The 19,283-nt window shown below is 46.6% G+C and overlaps 1 protein-coding gene across 2 annotated transcripts in view; it reads left to right on the top strand.

The window, feature by feature from the left end:
- Positions 1-19,283, top strand: part of LOC126530117 (cytoplasmic aconitate hydratase) — a 269,805-nt gene that overhangs the window by 162,369 nt on the left and 88,153 nt on the right. For both annotated transcript variants that reach the window (XM_050177555.3, XM_050177556.3), the window contains one exon: positions 13,417-13,476. In XM_050177555.3, the coding sequence (XP_050033512.1) occupies positions 13,417-13,476 (60 nt within the window). The remainder of the gene's footprint in view (positions 1-13,416; positions 13,477-19,283) is intronic.

The following is a 19,283-nucleotide window of genomic DNA, read 5'->3' as shown; positions in this document are numbered from 1 at the left end:
ACTCTCTGCATCTCGGAATGTAATATGTGAAAATGAAATGTAGATATGACAAGCACGAATTTACCGATCTCATATCCGGGCCACTCAGTGAAAAGATCAAGCGTCATCCGTTTTTTGTGCAAGATGTGTATTGGCCTTTCACATTCTTGAAGAAGCATGGCGATCCTCTTTCCGACAGCGAACCGCCGCAGGTAGTATGCTTCACTGCACGGTGCTTAGCTCTTTTCGCTATCAGTATGCTTCGCTGCATTTTATGGCTGTAATGCGGTGAAGCTTATTAAGCAAATTATTAAGCAAATTTAGTATTAGGGTGTGTAAATAAGACCCTTGCTGCACGATCACTCCGTATTTTATAACAGAAACCTTGTTTATTTTTCCTCCATGGCATTTACTGCCCTTCATATTCAATGCCGTGACCGCATCTACCAAAACAGTGCCATTTCATCGACATGAATATTTCCAGTGATGCGAGAAGGGTTGATTGTTGGGCTAGTTGGTTTTCCATAATTGAAGTAGTAACTTAACGCTACAAAAACTACAGGTACAAGAAAGGTGGACAAAGACAAGTGCTATACTCATAACTGTTTAATGGAAGGATAGAATCGTACATATATATCCTCTTGTCACGCATGCGTATACCAAGCAAAAAGAACAGACACATGTGCATGAAAAGCAGTTGTGCAAGAAGTCAAATTCAGCATCAAGTAACGAGGTAGAAGACTCACTATATCTATTCTTCTTTATAAAGAAGGCCTCCAGTGCAAGCCTAGAAGAGGCATTGCCGCTCGTGCCCAGCATGGTAGTCTCAGAATATCGAGCGTCACACCCACACGGGGCAACATGTGCCACCATATGTGTGCCCTTATCCTCCCTTTCCTTTAATTTTTGTGCATGCTCCCTTAAATGATCATTCACGCAATGCTCGGTTTGTCTGATGTACAGCTGCCCACAAGGGTGCAAGGGAATTGCATATGCAACCCCTCTGAAGCACTTTACAGAGGGCTTCTCAGGCCTCGTGCGGCAGCCTCACCTGCTCCAACTGAAAACTCGAGAGCACAGCTTCGAAAGCTTGCTGGGTGCAGAAAAAACCAGAGCAATATCATGACGGTTAGCAACCTTTTTAAGGTTGTGTGGCACGTTGTGCATATAGAGTATAACCTCCGGTCTCACCTTGAGTCGTTCAACCTCCGCTCTTGCCCCAAGTTGGACCAGTTTGGATGCCTTTTGGCAGCTGGTTTGCCTTTGATGGTCGTCAATGCATAATAGAGTCTCTACATGCTCCAAGCATCATTTTTTTTGCAGTAAAGACTCTGCTCCTTGTCTTTTGAACGTGGCGACGCAGCAACAGAAGGGAGCCCTCCAACCTGTTTATGATCAGTGGCAACGACTTTGTCGTCTTGATATGGCATGACTTGCATAAAGAATGCAGGACAAAGAACATAAACATAGTGCCAATCTGTCAGCAGGCAAAGGAAAAAGCATGAAGAGTGAAGCAGCGGCGGAGGCCCAGTCTGGCCTTGGCAACTCCGCTGCTCCTGTGGCAGTAAGTGGCAGAGGTAATTAGCGCCATACAGCAAACTGGCAGGAAAGCAAATCCACTTCCCTCCTGGCCTTCCCCCTAACTACGCTCCCCTCACCTTCCCTCTCAACTCCCTCATCTTCGATGGTCTCCACGTGTGCGTGCCAGCACCGCCAGCGCCACTGGCCCGGTGCCAGCTTAGCCTGCTTCCTGAAGTTTTGTTTTCTGCCGTTACAGTCGAACCTGACTATATCGAACCAGTTTAAATCGAATTATTCTTTATATCGAACAATTTTTGAACACGGTATAGTAGCAATAAGTATATATAGCAAAAGTTACGCTTACATCAAACAAAAATAACACCTACTCCCGATACACCGAACGTTAAGGGGTGGAAAAGTGTCCCCAGAAGTTGGCTTTTCCTCGTTTTGGTGGGGAAGCCCGGCGGCCTGGCTCCATCAAACTGCTCTCCGTACCGAGCGAGCCGTCGGCACCCCCTGCAAAAAACATCCTGGCCCACCCACAGCGTTTGCTCAGACAGGCAGAGGCTCTTGTGCCCTCGTCGTGCAAGATGGCGCAAGCGTGAGTTGTCTCGCTGCTTTTCGGGTTCCTTGTGTTTGGCGCCTTGTGGGCCTTCTCCCAAAGTGCTGCCGTGATGAAGCGACAGAATTCACCGTGAAGCTCAAAATCATAAATCGGGTCAAACTCGGTGAGAAGTCGGATGCCCCGCAGCGTGCAAGATTGCGAGGTGCACTCTCAGCATGATCTTGAAGAATAAGGGGGAGATTAGGGCTAAGTGGACAACATGTGACCCGGTGCCCGTGGCGCCTGATGCGTATGCACGGCCGTGTGCAAGTGGTTTATCCGAAATTGCTTCAGACGTGCCGGCTTCTACGTGCCCGGTGATGACTGTAAATTCTGATGAGTGCGACGAAGCCGCTGCTGGTGTTGCCAAAGTTTGGGGCGAGCCGTCAGAATTTCTGGAAGCTGTTGACGAACGGGTTTGTGAGTGCAGATGATGGTGTCGCGACCACAGGAGAGCCCGAAAACGAAGACTACATTGCCGACATTGTAGCGAGCACAAGTGAAAGTGGGCACAATGAGGAAAGCAACAACGGTCCTTTGCCCACATCCTCCGAAGTGATTGGTGCGCTCGCACTAGCCTGGTGCTTCTGCGCGAATGTGGAAGGATGCGGCCTCAGCTGCTCTGACTCCTTAGATAATGTAGAGAAGTATGTGCGTTGCAGGTGGCAAAACTGCCCAAGCAGAAGAAAATACAGGACTATTTCATGCGAGACTAAGCTGTTTCATCAATGAAGTGATTTTATAAATAGCATGTGCTTTTATCACATCCAATTCTTTTAGCAGGCTTATACGAAATTACGCTCTATACCGAACTGAGAGGTGTTTTCTTGCGAGTTCGACTGTATTGGGAAGCGAGCGTTGGCTGGCGTGGGCGGTTTCATGGTCCTCACTTGCGGTGTGCTTGCGCGCAACTTGCGCACAATGCACAACTTGTACCGTTTATGCATCGTGCTATGGGGCACGAATACTTCAAGAACAAGTCCTTCTTTGAATTCGAACCTATTTTCGGGCGCCTTCGAGTTCAAATGATCAAGATTCGACAGTACCTGGATTGGATTGTAGCAAGTTTTTGGTTCTCTTTGAGTTGGAATTATTGGGATTCAACTGTCTGTGTGTATGGTGCGAGCAGCAAGTTGTGGGCATAGGGAAACATGGTTGCCCAAATACAGCCTTTATTCTTCCACACCTTTTAGTCACTGTCCATTTGTGCTCTATTACACACATTCTTTTACGAAAGTGCATAATGCTTCCGCAAGCCAGTGGCTCCACACGGCATCTTGCATAAGTCGCCACTCTCAGTGGTATTGTGGCATGCATCCTGCACATCTGCAAAAAGTACCTGTAGAGAGCTGGCCACATTTTCATTAGGCTATTGACCTTGCTTATCACACTGCAACGCTGTCTTACAGACTAACAGGGGTCGACGTCCAGCAACCCACGCTCATGGCCGCTTCGGTGCCTTTTTAAATTTGACAAGCCCATATGGGTCAGCGTGCAGTGACCATCTGCCAAAACTGATGTGGAGAGAAATACCTGCCACCTCAAGAAAATCCCGCCCAAGGACAACATTGTGACACAGCTCTGGCAAAAGATGAAAACGCTGCTTCCTGGACCTACCTTGCCAACAAATACGACAGCGAACCGATTGTGCAGTTTGTGACCATCCCTGAGCAAGCCTCAGGGTTCGTGCTTCTTCCCTGAAGGTGGCTCTTGCGCATTTGGCCGCTGCGATGTCACGGCTACCTATTAAGCTCACGCTTGCCCCAGTGTCCATGAGTGCATAACTGTTACCAATCAACAGTTAAAGCAGTGGTTCTTTATTTCCAGCTGCTGCGAGCACTTGCAGGGACGTCGCGTAGCCGTCGGTCGGAGAAGCAGCTACGCTGGCCCATTTCCAAGGCATTCTGCTTGTAGGTGTCCCCGGGCATTGCTGTGAAAACAATGGGGTTGTTCGGCTCGAATCGTACGCTACCTTGCGTCGCTTGAAACCCAAAGTTCTGAGGCGCTCTCCCAAGTTGTTGAGGTGCCGAAGTGTAGTTTCCCCGTGTGTTTGTGCGAGCGAGTACAAACACACGGGTTGTACGAGTTTGTGCCGTTCGCACGAGCAAACGGCACAGGTGAGGGGTCGCTGTGTCCATGTGATCCCTCATACCACATCACGCCGACGGCAGCGCCATCTTTTTCACGTGGATATCGCCCCCAATATTAGCCGCGAGTCTGCCTCTTCATTGTGGTCCCGGAGGTCAAAGCCAACAGTCGTTGTGCGATCGAAGAAGGCCGGAGAGGCTGCACAACTGGCTGGGTGGCACTAGACGATTCTTGGTCCTTCATGTTAGGTCCGGCCGGACGAGCCCCCACTTGTCAAGTACATTCTTTATTTCAGGAAATCCTCGGTTTACACACACACACACACACACAGTCTGTGTTTTGTCCCACTGCACCGCACGCGGCTTGCTCCGCCAATTACTTCACTGACTCAATTAGTTGTTGCGCGCTCCCCGCATACCGACTGCACACACACGCCTTCCTTGTTCTCCCTGCCCGCCACACACCGTTGCCTACCGTCCCGTACCTGCTACTCTACACAGTTGCTTACCGTCTCGTGCCTGCGACTTTATGCCACCTGGCATCGACTCGGTATCCTCACACCTCTCAAAGTGGACATGGCTATGTTACTGCCGCAGAATTGCCGATATTAACAATATTATTAATTACTGATCCGGAAGAAACTGTTTCAGTGCACGTAATGAATTCACGCGAAGAAAAAAAAATCGCTTTCGGCGCGTTCAGCTTCCTCCATCGGCCGCCATTTTTGTTTTCGTGTCCCGCATACAGCGGCAGCCATAGAGTTTCATACTATAATTACTAGAGGAAACTCTAGCGCTAGTGTCTACAGGAGTTGCAATGGGAGCAGTTGTATCAGCATTGGAATTATGGAAACTTACATGGATTTGCCTAAGCTTCATCCTTTTGGCTTCAAACGGCTTTGTGACTTTGTAAACTCGACATTTTCCACAATGTACTGCATAATAAATAATTAAGTAAATATCATTAAAATTGTCCGGAGGCAGGATTCGAACACAGGAACTCTAGCACAGATGCCTGATGAACCATTAAGCCACGAACGCATGTATCAACAAGCAAATGAAACACCCTTATGAATTTATCATGGACATGCCAGTGCCTTGAGACGCTTGGCGTACTTCAATTTCGCCACCTGGACAAGCTCAGTCATTGCAGTTAATAGCAATTGTGCATGTTCGCGGCATCTTCTGCACTTCGAAAAGTATAGATTGTGCTGAAATTTATGACAATAATATTTATATAGCGTAATATACAAAGCCACAAGAATATCTGAATCCACAAGCACAAAGATCAGACAAATCCATGTATTTCCCATCATTCCCATCGTGGTACAATGACTGCAGTGCCAGAGTTCCTTATAGTAATTATTGTATGAAAGTCTATGGCAGCAGCCACCTGTCTGTTGACTTGTTGTCAACTCGCAGCAAATGCGGGATGAAAAAGAATGTTTTTTCTTTCCGCAGAAAATTTAACTTGCGTAATGATCGCATCGCTGAATTTGCGTCAATATTTTTTACAATAAAGTGCGATCATGATGCGAGTAAATACAATATTTTACATGTTTGTTTCTTTATTAGGTTGTTGCCGTGTTAACGATGCGGCATTTGTATGCTATGTTTACTCTTGTAAGGCTAGCACTTCTTTTATTTCTAAATTTTTTCTAGATGTGTGCCTTACATGAGGCAGACTTGCGGGGCAGACTTATGGCAACTCACTGAAGCCACGAACTGCGCTTGCACTGATGTGCCAATAAATGCAGCCACCAGTGGCCGACTATGAATGCATTTACAGCCACCGACCCATTTTTCGGTCACAGACTTGGGCCATCTTGTAGCAGCTTGCAGGAATTGCGAGTATGCGCATGACTAGTGAAACTTTCAAAATTTTGTATGTACCTTACCGCTCTTATCGTGGTGCTGAGTTGGACCGATTCTATAAATAAATAAATAAATAATGAACATATTTGAAAAATTCTTTTGGTAAGCACACCCTAGGCACAATGCCTTGCAACTCCTCATGTATAACCAAAGTTTGCCATGGGGTGTGATGAAGGGCACTTTAAGAGGGACTGCTTGAAAGCAAGGTTCTGACCTAGAAGCCAATATTATTATAGAAATTGTTGAATATCGGGTGAAAAAAAAATGTAGTACAGAGTTTACAACTCAATAAACCATATATAATTACATATACCGTATTTACTCGCATAATGATTGCACCCCTGAATTTTGTCATCAAAATTCCATTTTCTTAATTTCCCGTGTAATGATCGCACCCTGAACTTGGCGCAGCGATATGTCATGTGCCAAGTCTAGCTAATAATGATCGCACTTACCATCTGTCGAATGCTACACGAACGACTCTTCAAGACAAACCAAGCGGTCTGCATGCACCAAACATTCTTAAGTAGATGCCTCATTTCATTGCTTTCATCACTTTCCGCACTTCCATGACTAAAGAAAGGCTACAACCAAACTTGCCTTTATTATGTGTAGGCTTTATAATGGTTGTGGTCAACAACAAAAAGGCGCCTTTCGATTCTTCTCATCTGCACTCATGGGCACGCAACAAATCGCGAGCGGCAATGATATTAGCCACGTTTACATTGATACATTAAAAGTGTACCCTATTCATACGCCGACACTTGTAACACAGCTAAGATATTTGCCCACCCTTAGCGGAAACGTGCCGTATTAGTATAGTAGTGAAGACAAATTCCGCAGTTTCAGCAGCATGCCGGCCATGTGTTTCTATGTCACTGGCAGCTAAGCGCGCCCATCTGTTTCTGTCCCCTCAAAGTGGACATGGCTACGTTATTGCCGCAAGCTTGCCAATATTAACGATATTATTCATTTCTGATACGGAAGAAACTGTTTCAATGGACATAATCTACTCACGAGAAGAAAAAAAAATTGTGTTTGGTGCGTTCAGCTTGCTCCACCGGCCGGCATTTTTGTTTTGGTGTCCCGCAGCAAACGCAGGACGGAAAAAATTTTTTTTTCTTTTCACGGGAAATTTACCCGCGTAATGATCGCACCCCTGATTTTGTGTCAATTTTTCGGACATGGAAAGTGCGATCATTATGCGAGTAAATACGGTACTCAAACACGCGTATATTGAACTCGCAAGGAAACCGGAATTAGTTCGATATATCATTTTATTCGACATAGAAGGTTTAAAGAAATTAACAGCATACAATATGCACCTCATTATTAAGTGTTATTTACTTTCTAAATACATGTACCGCAGGCATATTAGTGCGAGAAATAGTTGCCTATCTTCTTCCACTTTTTCACTTTGAAAGTATTGTTCAACATACACTTTTCAACATTGTCGAGTGACTCAGAACAGCTGAGCCCACAGCCTTCTATGGACGCATAGTGGTGGAGAACAACACTCAAAGCATGAAGTGCATTGGAACACGTGAGTGGGTCGGAACTCGTTGAGTCCTCACAGTTACTGTTGTCGCCAGCGAGATCCCTAGCCAGGTCAGCAACAATGTCTTCGTCAGTGACGTCTCTGGTAGTCGCAACATGGTCATCAATGGAGAAGAAGTCTGAAGCTGCAGTCCCATCACAAATGGGACCCGGTAACTCGGACAGCTGGCTTAACAAATCATCAAGTTCCTCGAGTGGTTCATCGCTGTCGAGGGGTTCATCGCAATTTTCTTACGAGTTTGCACCAGCCTTGCCGGAAACACCGAGTCCACAATGACTGAAGCAATTCTGATTTCTTTCTTTTTTTTTTTTTTATGTGGCATTCCACAATGCATTCAACATCGTTATTGTGCCCAGGAGGTCAGTTTTCAACTCCCAGCCAGTACAAAGGTTTAGCAATAGTCTCTGGCAAATGCTCCCAAACAAAACGCTGGCATGTTGTGATGACAAGTCTTACAGTTGCTCACCAACAACGTCGATGGATCGACCAAGCTTCGTCTACTTGTGATTGGAAAGAGAAAATAACCGCGATGCCTAAAGAGTGCACTTTCAGTTCAGGTGACCTACACGTCTAATGGGAAAGCTTAGATGATAAGCAAACTTTTTGGCAAATAGCTGAAGTCCTGGGACAACTACCAGACAAACAAAGGCAGGAATGTCTTACTCCCTGACAATTGTTCTGCTCACCATTGTAAGGTCAGCATCAGCAACATCATACTTCGTTTCCTGCCGCCAAACACAATGTCGACAAGGCGCTTTCTGTAGCCTGCCTTCAGTGCATGAATTACACCTTGGCCTAAAGGCTGCAGCATCGACGTTGTGTTTGGTGGCAGGAAACGAAGTTCGATGTTGCTGACACTGACTTTACAATGGTGAGCAGAACAGTTGTCAGGGGGTAAGACATTCCTGCTTTTGTTTGTCTGGTAGTTGTCCCAGGACTTCAGGTACTTGCCAAAAATGCCAAGAAGTTTGCTTATAAACTAAGCTTTCCCATAAGACGTGTAGGTCACCTGAACCGAAAGTGCATTCTTTAGGCATCACGGTGATTTTCTCTTTCCAATCATGAGTAGACGAAGCTTGGTCGATCCATCGACATTGTTGGTGAGCAACCGTAAGACTTGTCATCACAACATGCCAGCGTTTTGTTTGGGAGCATTTGCCAGAGAAAAGCAGTCTCATCTGCATTAAATACCATATTTACACAATTGTAACTCGACCCCCCATTCCGCGTGTGAAGGGGAAAAAAAATAAGCATACCCGAGGGCGCATCCCATAATGAAAATTTATTAGTAGCTGGCATGGTTGCTAGACTACTTGTCTTCACTTGTGCCATTGTTCTCACTAGTGCTGCCATTGTCATCGCTGCTGTGGTCCCACAGTGTGTCATCGTTGAATGTTGAAAAACCCTTCCGAAAAGAGAACAAACACGCAGGATAGCGAAAACTACAGGTAGGGACATAGAGCAAATATAAAATTGTAACTATGTTGTAGGTCCCCTGATATCTCGTTGGTCTCGCTTTTTTGAAGGTGCCATGTTTTGGTTTCGATTTGAAGTCGACGTCCCACTTCAGGTTTTCAAATTTAAATATATAGGTCGACTTACAGTCATGTAAATATGGTATATCATGCGAACGGTACCTTGTTGTGATGTCGCTCCAATTTTCTTCAGTCCACTTGGGCATGCTGTTGACTTCCACTGCATGGCTTTCACCGGTGACAGCCTGGCCGACATTGCTGTTGCGCTTTTTGAAATGCTGCAGCTAACTTGAGCCGCCTTTGAAGTCGGGTCTGTTGAGAATGAAAGTGAGATCCTTCACTTTCTGTTCAATCATTGGGCCAGAAACGCGGATGTTTCGTGACTTAACATCAAGGAACCACTTAAACACTGCTACACTGCTGCCTCCACGTCTTCATATGCAACCGTGTGTACTTGTTGGGCACCGATGGCACCTGGCCTCTTGTCCGCCATAGCCCTAATGTCATCCTTATTTTTTAATATCATACTCAACATGCTTCTTGGGATGTTGTACGCTACGGGGACATGGGACTTCTTTTCTCCGTGTTGAATTCTTCTAATAATCTCTATCTTTGCGGATATTGTCAGGTTCTGACGTTTCATGGCAGCCATCTCTTAAGGGGGGATGCGGCTTTCGCATCACGAAAAATTGCCACAAAATCTATTTTTCGAAAATCACATTTTCGTTTTCTATAACCATTTTTCTATCTGATACCCAAATATAATCACTGTAAACCACTTAGAAACACTCTAAAAAATTCGTTTTATCAGCCAAGGTGGCGAAAAATCTCGCAGAAATCAAGAAAGAACAGCGTTTTTCAAGCCGCAATATCTCCAGAACGGCGTGACCGAGCGCCACCATCTTAGTCTCGTTGGAAAGCGCATTTCTCCGTCTTCAAATCTGCCGCTTCAGCGATCTCCTCCATACAGAAACAAGCGCGCAAAAAGCAAATGATTGAAGGTCGTGCCGGAGTCTGCGATTGGCCGCTCCCACCACGTGACTCCAGCGCGGTTCGCCATTGATCTGGCGCTCGCGTCGTCTGCTCGGCTCTTTGCACCACGCGGGTCTGGACGTCTGCACTCGCCGCAATCTCGACGTGTCAAAACGGGCGCTACGCGGACATCGCAGTAGCGTGGCCGATCCCTACGCTTGTGGACGTTTCAGACTCGCAGCTAAGCATTCCAAGCATCGGCGACGCGGACTTCGCGACCAAGATTCATGCACGGAATCCTCGTACATGTGGCTAAGCCTTTCAGCACTCGGTGTTTCGGAATTCGTGACAAAGCACATCGCGCACGCAATCCTCGGACACGCGGCTAAACATTTCGCGCATAGGGAGTCTCCGACTTGGCGTTCATGCACATTGCGCGCGGTCTTCTCGGACCCTCACGTAAGCATTTTGTGCATCGGCGCCTCCGACTGCACGAATAAGCGCGTCGAGTGTCAACTGCTCGAGCCCACGACTAGGCATTTCACACGTCGGCACCTCGAACTGCGCGACTAAGCACATCGCACGTCGGCTCCTTGCATCTGCGTCTAGGCAGTTCGCACATCGGCACTTCGGACCCGTAACCAAGCACAGTTGCATGTTCACTCTATTATCATATTGTCACGATATCTCGTAACACTATTATACCACCCTTGGTAAAGAGAACCGCATCATGAGCACTGTTCACTAGGCCTCTTGGGCTGGCACATACACCTGGCTGGAAAAGTGATCGAGGCATCATACAAAATTTAAATTCTGGAAAGCACCTAGCAGCTACATATCTATCACTGGCTCTCTGACCCTAAGTTCTACAGCCATTGTCAAGTAAAGATGACTTGGGATGCTGCTGACACTCAGAGCCTTCATTCAGTAACAAGGTCAATTCTACCAAAAAAAAAAAAAGCCTCACTGATTGTACTGGAGATTGCTATCAATTGGGCTGCCTGTGGGTACAGGCTGCCTGAATATACACTGGAACTATATTCATGCCCACAGAGAGTTCTGCACGTCACTTGGTTTGAAACTTAGGCACCATGCTCTTTGTAGAGCAACAGCAGCATAGAATGCCCTATAAAAAGAAGAAAAAGGGGGAGGGGGGAGCGCACCAGACCAGAGGCCACATGTACAAGAAGCCCCACAACACAAAACACCTCAAAGACTACAAATTTGATGCCTTTTAGAGAACTGAGGAGAAGGTGAAACTTTGAGAGCCGCCGTTTTCTCAAAACTGTTTTTCTGCCTTTCTGCTCAGTTTCTGGTGCTGATTTCTTTGTTACCGCTTGACATATTTTGACTCAGTTTTTTTTTGTCACGTTCCTTGGGCTGCAGTGCGTGTTGTGACATTCCCGCTTTCTTATCTTTACCCTAGGTAAGTTTACGATATGGCTATTCGTCTAGCCTGAAAGTGTGCTTGATGTGAAGGTAACATAAAATATGGCACTCCCAAGAATTTGTGTTGCGAAAAAGAAATGCAAAAATGTCACGACCTTCAGCACGCATTTAGCTATGCAGTCAATACTTAACAAGCCTTCTATCACATTTTTTAAGTTCCCCAGGCTCTCTAGAAAGTAAGAGGGAGAAAAATTCTGCTCGATAAAATTGAATAAAATGTTCTCAAAGTATCCCTCTGAAACTTTTATGGAAGCATCAGGGAGACATTCTAAACATTTGTGCCAGTTTTCATCAAAATCCATGAAGAAATAAGGAATTTGATTTTCAAAGCCATGTCCCCCCTTAAGGAGTGGATTAGCACCGTGTTCCGAGTATGCAACAACGCACACAACCTTGTAACTGTACACTGAGGCAGTTGAGGCAACTGCATCATTGAGGAAGGAAAGCGTAGGAGAGGCCCCAGCCAGCACGGACGTGTTGGAGAAAGTGTGGCAGAAGTCACGCGCTGTTTTATCGCAAAGGAGCACTGGCAATGGTACTCCAAGTGTCAACGTTGCTGTAGCAACCGTGCTCCTGACCCTCTCGCTGCTGCTCTTGGCCTGGGAGGAAGTGGGAGGATTTTTCGGCCCGTGTCTTTCTTGCAGCACATCTTGTTCACGAGACAAGCTGACTTTGGAGCGTGGTGCGTTAGCTTAAAAGTTGTGATTAGGGTCTATGAGTTTGTCAGCAAGTAACAGAGACACTCAAGTAATTACGGCGGGGGTCTTTGTTGTCTTCAACGTGCTGCAGAAAAACACAGGCACACCGCTGCTTCACTAAAACTGTTACAGAAGTTTTGTTCGCCTTCTATTGACGTGCATCGGCAGCCCACACTTCCGGTAGCTCATAGCAATGCAAGTTCAAAGCTCGTGCCTATATACTCGAGCGAGCTGATTGGAGGCGCCAAGAGAGATGGCACACCCACATGGCTGAATTTCTGACTTCAAAAACGTGATATCAAGGCCTCTCCTATTTTGTTTCTTTCCTCCATGCAATCGCATGCAGGTGCACATGGCTGTGAGTGAGACAGAGAGAGAAAGGGGTTGGATGACTTTTGCTAGGAGGTGGCTGTCTAAGGGAGCAAGAGCAGCACCGCACACGTGTATTTGGGCTGAACCACTTTGTCTGGGAGGAGAGGTGTTGACAGCTCGCCTGGTTGTCACATGGGAAAGCCAACTTCTGGGCCAGTTTTGCATTACTTGAAGTTCGATATATTGAGAGCTGCTGTTATTTTAGTTCAATTTATTCATACTTTTTGTTATATATTCTCATTGTAACTTTACGGCATTCAGAAATTGTTTGATATAAAGAATAATTCGATGTAAAAGGGCTCGGTATAGTTGGGTTCAACTGTATGAGATTGTCTGAAGCTGACTAATGTCAGCTTGCCTAGCGCTTGTTTTAAATGTCATGCCTTTTTCTATGTTACAAGTCCCAGAAATGCTATAAATAAATACATTTCTTGCCTAAATTAAAAGTCTGCACCTAATGTCAGCAAACTTTTCTTTTAAATGCAACAAACCTCAAAATTTGCTCTATGGACACTAAATCAAATTATTTTCTACTCCCATTATTAGGTGACATATTCTGAGGGAACACCTCCTGTTAAGGAAGGAACAAATCAACATTAAAGGTCTAAGTCACTTATTTTACATTGCGGCCACGCAAGTTTCCAACCATCATCACACCGTGTTGTCAAGAATGAAAAGCACTAATGCTCCTTTTTTGTATGTGCGTGTTTGTCATAACGAAAAGAGCAAATTATCAGGCAAGTGTTGTGCTTGTGATGTGCTGTTAACATGCAGGGCCAAATGCCCTGCTTTTGTATGTGATGTGTGGCAACACATGTGTGTGCAGGCAGTGGAGAGCGAGCACGTGCTGCCACGAATGTTCAAGGAGGTGTACTCCAGGGTGGAGGTAAGCGCAATATTTTCCTTCAACTCCAGAAGAGCAGGGTTTCAAACACTTTTCGTTGCTATATTTGCTGTCAGTGGTATGTCATGCCCTTGCTGGTAATCATTCAGTTTAACGGCAATGCAGACCAGTGGCACGAACACGGCACTTCTTTTGTCAAGCATTGGAAATTTAAGCAGGTTGTGCACAGTTGCAATTTCTACATAAATTTCTACACTGACCGCACAGAATATTGGTGCCGTTTAACAGTGAGAGGGGTGGGATCAGCAACAGCAAGTGCACAAAGCTCTCTCTGGTGTGAGCATTGTCTGGTATGCTGCTCCCGTCAGGAGGACACACGAGTGCTGTTCGTAAAAAGCCAGTGCAAGTATAGCTCTAGGTTAAGATGTCTCATCTGCCAATGCACTTTCCAATTTTTCTTCATATTACTGGAATACGTAAATGTGCCAGGGCATACAGAAAAGAAGAAAAATGAAAAATAAAATTTATAAGCATGTGTGATGTATTGTGTTTAAAGGGGCCCTGAACCACTTTTTATCGAAGTTGAGAAATCCATTTGAAGTTGAAATAGACTATTTCAGAAATACTTTCCCTCAAAAGGTAGTTCATTGCATTCAGAAGATGCGGGGTTACAGTCGCCGACCGTTTATTCGGACCTCACGAGGACTGCGAAAATGTCCGAGTAAACAGGTGTCCGAAAAAGCAGACTAAGGAGAAAAAAATGAAATCCTTTATTTCCACACACTTATTCGGGCTCGGCAGTAGGCTTGAATAAATCGTGAATGCACCGTTGCACGCTGTTCCGTTTACGCGCAATCAGATAAGCCTGAATCTCGGAGAGGGCCGTACGGTCACTATAGGTGGCTGAAAGCACAGTCACTGCTTGTACACGCTCCGCATGCGACCGCAGCGTAGCACATGGTGCGTCATCTTCCATCTCGGTCATCTTCCGGCGGTGCAGCAGAAACCTGACGAATGATCTCGCCGTCGTCGAGTTCTGCGCATGTCAGTACAGCAGTGTCAGCACCTGTGAAACTGTCAAATGAGACGGTGTCCGGAATCGCAATGTAACCACTGCGTAGGTTTCGGCAGAACATTTTCCCCGTCGGTAGGGAGCACATCGGAAGCCGACAAATCTCAGGCCTCCCGGCACCCGCTTGCCGGCATTCCCCAGCGCTGTTTGCGCGGGCACTGTCGGCGCCATTAGACACTTGACGCGATGTTTCCGTATGCAGCGTTGGATCACCGGAATCTTGACACAAGCACACAAAGCAAACACCACCATGCCGACACCAGTCGCACAAACGAAAAACGTGGCCTACTCGCAGCGTCGTGCACGAAGAAACAAATCAGCTGCTGGATTGTCTTGACATGGCTTACTAAGCTGAAACCGGAACTGCTGTAGAACCACTCTATCAAACCAGACAGAAACGATGATGATGAGCGGGGATTAGCAGTAGCGCCACTTCGTGGGGCAGCAAGGAGGCTCCGTTCAAAACAAAAATGGCGTTCAGCAAGTCGAACCATGCACCGGTCAGAGTCCGTGCATGGTGCTCTCGATCGAGTTGGCTCAAGGAGTGTCCGAAAAATCGGATGAGAGGTTGCAAGGTGTCCGAACTTTTGGCAGTTGTTATACGTTATGGTCTATCGGGAGAATGGTGAAGCAGACCAAATAATCGAGCATGTCCGAATTTTTGGAGTCCGGAAAATCAGTCGGCGACTGTATTGGCAATCAAATGTCCCCTATGCGTTGCTTCAGCCCCTTTCTCAATGCCTTGCACTGCGAAGGTTACGGTGGAGTGGGGCGTGCCCACTACGTTCTGCGTACTGAATGTCACCGTGATACGTAGTTCAAATATGATTTTGATTCTTCATGTCGACGTCACTACAGTCAAACCTCTTTAATATGTACCTGCTTAAGGGGGGACGCGGGTTTTAGATCGCGAAAAATGGCCAGAAAACCGATTTTTTTGAAAATCACATTTTCAGTTTCTATAACCCTTTTTCTGTGTGATACCCAAATATCATCCCTGTAAACCACCTAGAAGTGCTCTAAAAAATTCGTTTCATTAGCCAAGGTGGCGAAAAATCTCGCGGAAATCAAGAAAGAACAGCGTTTTTCACGCCACAATATCTCCGGAACGGCGCGACCGAGCGCCGCCATCTTGGTCTCGTTGGAAAGCGCATTTTTCCGTCTTCAAATTTGCCGCTTCAGCGATCTCCTCCATACAGAAACAAGCGCACAAAAAGCAAATGATTGAAGGTCGTGCCGGAGTCTGCGATTGGCCGCGCCCGCCACGTGACTCCAGCGCGGTTCGCCATTGGTCCAGCGCTCGCGTCGTCTGCTCGGCTCTTTGCACCTCGCGAGTTTGGTGTCTCCCCTCGCCGTAATCTCGACGTGTCAAAACGGGCGCTACGCGGACATCGCAGTAGCGTGGCCGATCCCTACGCTTGTGGACGTTTCAGACTCACGGCTAAGCATTCCGAGCGTCGGCGACGCGGACTTCGCGACCAAGATTCACGCGCGGAATCCTCGGACATGCGGCTAAGCCTTTCAGCACTTGGTGTTTCGAATTTGTGACAAATTCGTATCGCGCACGCAATCCTCGGACACGCGGCTAAACATTTCGCGCATAGGGAGCCTCCTACTCGGTGATCATGCACATCGCGCGCGGACTTCTCGGACCGTCACCTAATCATTTTGTGCATCGGCGCCTCCGACTGCGCGAACCAGCGCATCGAGTGTCGACTCCTCGAGCCCGCGACTAGGAATTTCGCGCGTCGGCACGTAGGACTGCGCGAATGAACGCGTCGAGTGTCGACTCCTCGAGCCCGCGACTAGGCATTTCGCGCGTCGGCAATTCGGACTGCGCGAATAAGCGCATCGAGGGTCGAGTCCTCGAGCCCGCGACTAGGCATTTCGCGCGTCGGCACCTTGAACTGCGCAACTAAGCACATCGCGCGTCGGCTCCTTGTATCTGCAGCTATGCATTTCGCACATCGGCACTTCGGACTCGCAACGAAGCACATTGCGCGTTCACTCTATTATCATATTGTCACGATAGCTCGTAACAATATCTATCATACCATCCCTTCATAAAGAGAACCTCATCATGAGCTCTGTTCACTAGGCCCCTTGGGCTGGTACACACTTGGCTGCAGAAGTGATCGAGGCATCATACAAAAGTAAAATTCTGGAAAGCACCTAGCAGCTGCATATCTATCACTGACTCTCTGATCCTAAGTTCCACAGCCACTGTCAGGTGAAGCTGACTTGGAAGGCTACTTACACTCGGAGCCTTCATTCAGTAACATGGTCAATTCTACCAAATGAAAAAAAGGTGCCTCACTGATTGTAATGGAGACTGCTATCAATCAGGCAGCCTGCATGTACAACACTGGAACTATATTCATGCCCACACAGAGTTCTACACTTCGGTTTGAAACCCAGGCACCATGCTCTTTGTAGAGCGTGGTGCCTAATAAAGTTTCTTGTGCTAGTTCAGTGGCCAGTGTGCTATTATTTTGAGAGTGTGCAGTCACACATTTAGTATGGCCATTCTTACAAAACACAGCTTCAAAATGGTGCCATTTGTATTGCTGTAGATTCACTTCAGCAAAAGCTACATTTGTTTGAAACTTCAAATGCGTTTATTTCAGTTCGATGTTTTTGCACACTGTACTCCGCCTTACGGGTGTTCTTTCTGGGTTGTTTTTGGCCAAAAATGACAAGGGTGGTATCATTTTATTCGTATTGAAATGATCTGGGGGGGTGATGCTATTTTTATTACTCTTGCGCCGTCATGAAAATTACATTCAGGTATAGTAATCGCTGCTAATTAAAAAAAAATTTTCATAATAAATGCAAGATTGTTTTCTTGTCTGCAAAATGCTTCCAAATTAATAAAAATAGCATCACCCCCTTCAGTAGGTCTTTAGCAATGGTGTCATACATTTAGTTTTTGGTTTAGCAAGACGGAATCATCAAAAAGCCCCGTAAGGAGTTTTAAATTAATTTGACTTCAGACCTCAATATTTTTTGAACTGCTACAGCTATCAGAAATCTAATTACAGATCTGAAATCAGCACGAAAAATTACCCCAGACAGTGGAGTTTATTAAAGATTCACCCAAAAATAAGGAAAAAGTTTTTAGGACCCACCTCTCCCCTTAATGTGTAATTGCAGTTTAAACGTAGTCGCGAGGATTCTCCCACCCAGCCCCCATTGAACCGTATGTATTGGCTGACCGCTTAAGCCCCAGTCGCTCATTACCCACCAAACGGTTAGTGCGTACTATTTTCTTTCTTGTTCTACACGCGCAGGCAGAAAATTGGCAAAATCTCATCTGTGCAGACATTTGAGTGTCGAGTTGTGACACCCAGACAACAGCCACCAGCAATAGTGACGTTTAAACATGACCACCATGACGTAGTTCCTGCTCATACAGCTGTTGCCGATTGCAGCATACAAAAGCATGACCTTCAAGATTCGCTTCCGGTAATGCGAATAAGGTGCTGGTAGGGGTGTGAATTTGCATTCGCTGTCGAACCCAATCCAATCCAATTCAAGTAGTAGCCGCACAGAAGCAGATTTTTTTTTAAATGCATAGGAATTTCTATGCTTACACAACGAGAAAAATGTATCTCCACCTTTCTGTTCCGTAAGACGAGCACTTTCAAGATAAAGCCCACAGCAGCGAGTGACTGTACCAGACTGTACCATCACGCTGCCTGTCGCTTCAATGCGAACAAGGCAGCGGGAACACAGCACTCACAAAGCTTTCGGCACAAACTGCACATGGCCCCTTTTATAGGTCGCTTTCAAGATATGGGCCCACGTGTCTCTCTTCAGCGCGCAGTGGCAGAAACGCAGTGCGTGGACCTATTAGCAGTTGGCACATTCTGTCCGCATCGCAGATCGTTTTCAAGACACGGTCCGCGTGGCTGTGCCATGTGCGCAAGCGCCGCCGGTGTACGTTTGATCACAGTTCTTAATGATTTGACGTGGATGGATAAGGTGCTAATGAGCGATAATGGCTTATAATGATCGGAACGTCATCAGCACACCGGGCGCAGCCACCTGCAGTACTTTGCTTCCGTTACCTTGCAACACCGTGCGCACCAGTTCGTGTCACTTCAGCGCTTTCTTTGTTTGTACTGGCCACTCCAAGTTTCATAACATTGATAATGACACCGGGTTGCGTGGAGATGAGCAAGTGGCACAATGCTTACACATATTTAGACAACTCCCAGAGAAGTTCCTGCATGAATTTTTTTTCTTCATTCCGCCAGTGTGTTTGCAGTCGTAGTGCTGTCGTGGTGTTCAACAATCTTTGCTGCCGCGTGTGGTGTTTATGTTATCGAGAAATCTACGTTATTACATCTGTGGAGTTCTCAGATAACGACTTTGTTGTCGCCGTCGTACCTCGCCCATCTTCAAGTGAAAGTGATGACAACAACGATGTGGAAATGGACGATGGCCCTTCATTATCTGACGTGGCGCATGCTTTGAGCATCATGCAAGCTTTCGCAGAGAAGCGGGCCCTCGTGGACAAACTCGCTCGTGGCCTTACCAAGTTCGAAGATGTCACAGCAAGGCCACCACAGCGGCGAGTGAAGGTCGCCAATTTCTTTTGCTGCCTAACCATAAATAAAGCCTAAATGTGTGTGTTTGAGAGTGTAACGGCAGCAGCATCGGCATCGCTCGAGAATCACGTAGACGCTCACGTTGTGGGGTTCTCACCCGTCCCATTGGGACAACAACACAGTAGTGCAAACAATCACAAGGGCATTTGTTGCACCTTTCATAG

This window comes from Dermacentor andersoni, chromosome 5 (genome assembly GCF_023375885.2).
Source record: "Dermacentor andersoni chromosome 5, qqDerAnde1_hic_scaffold, whole genome shotgun sequence".
NCBI classification, from domain to species: Eukaryota; Metazoa; Arthropoda; class Arachnida; order Ixodida; family Ixodidae; genus Dermacentor; species Dermacentor andersoni.
The sequence above is the reverse complement of the archived record's forward strand: the minus strand, read 5'-3'. Positions and strand labels throughout refer to the sequence as shown.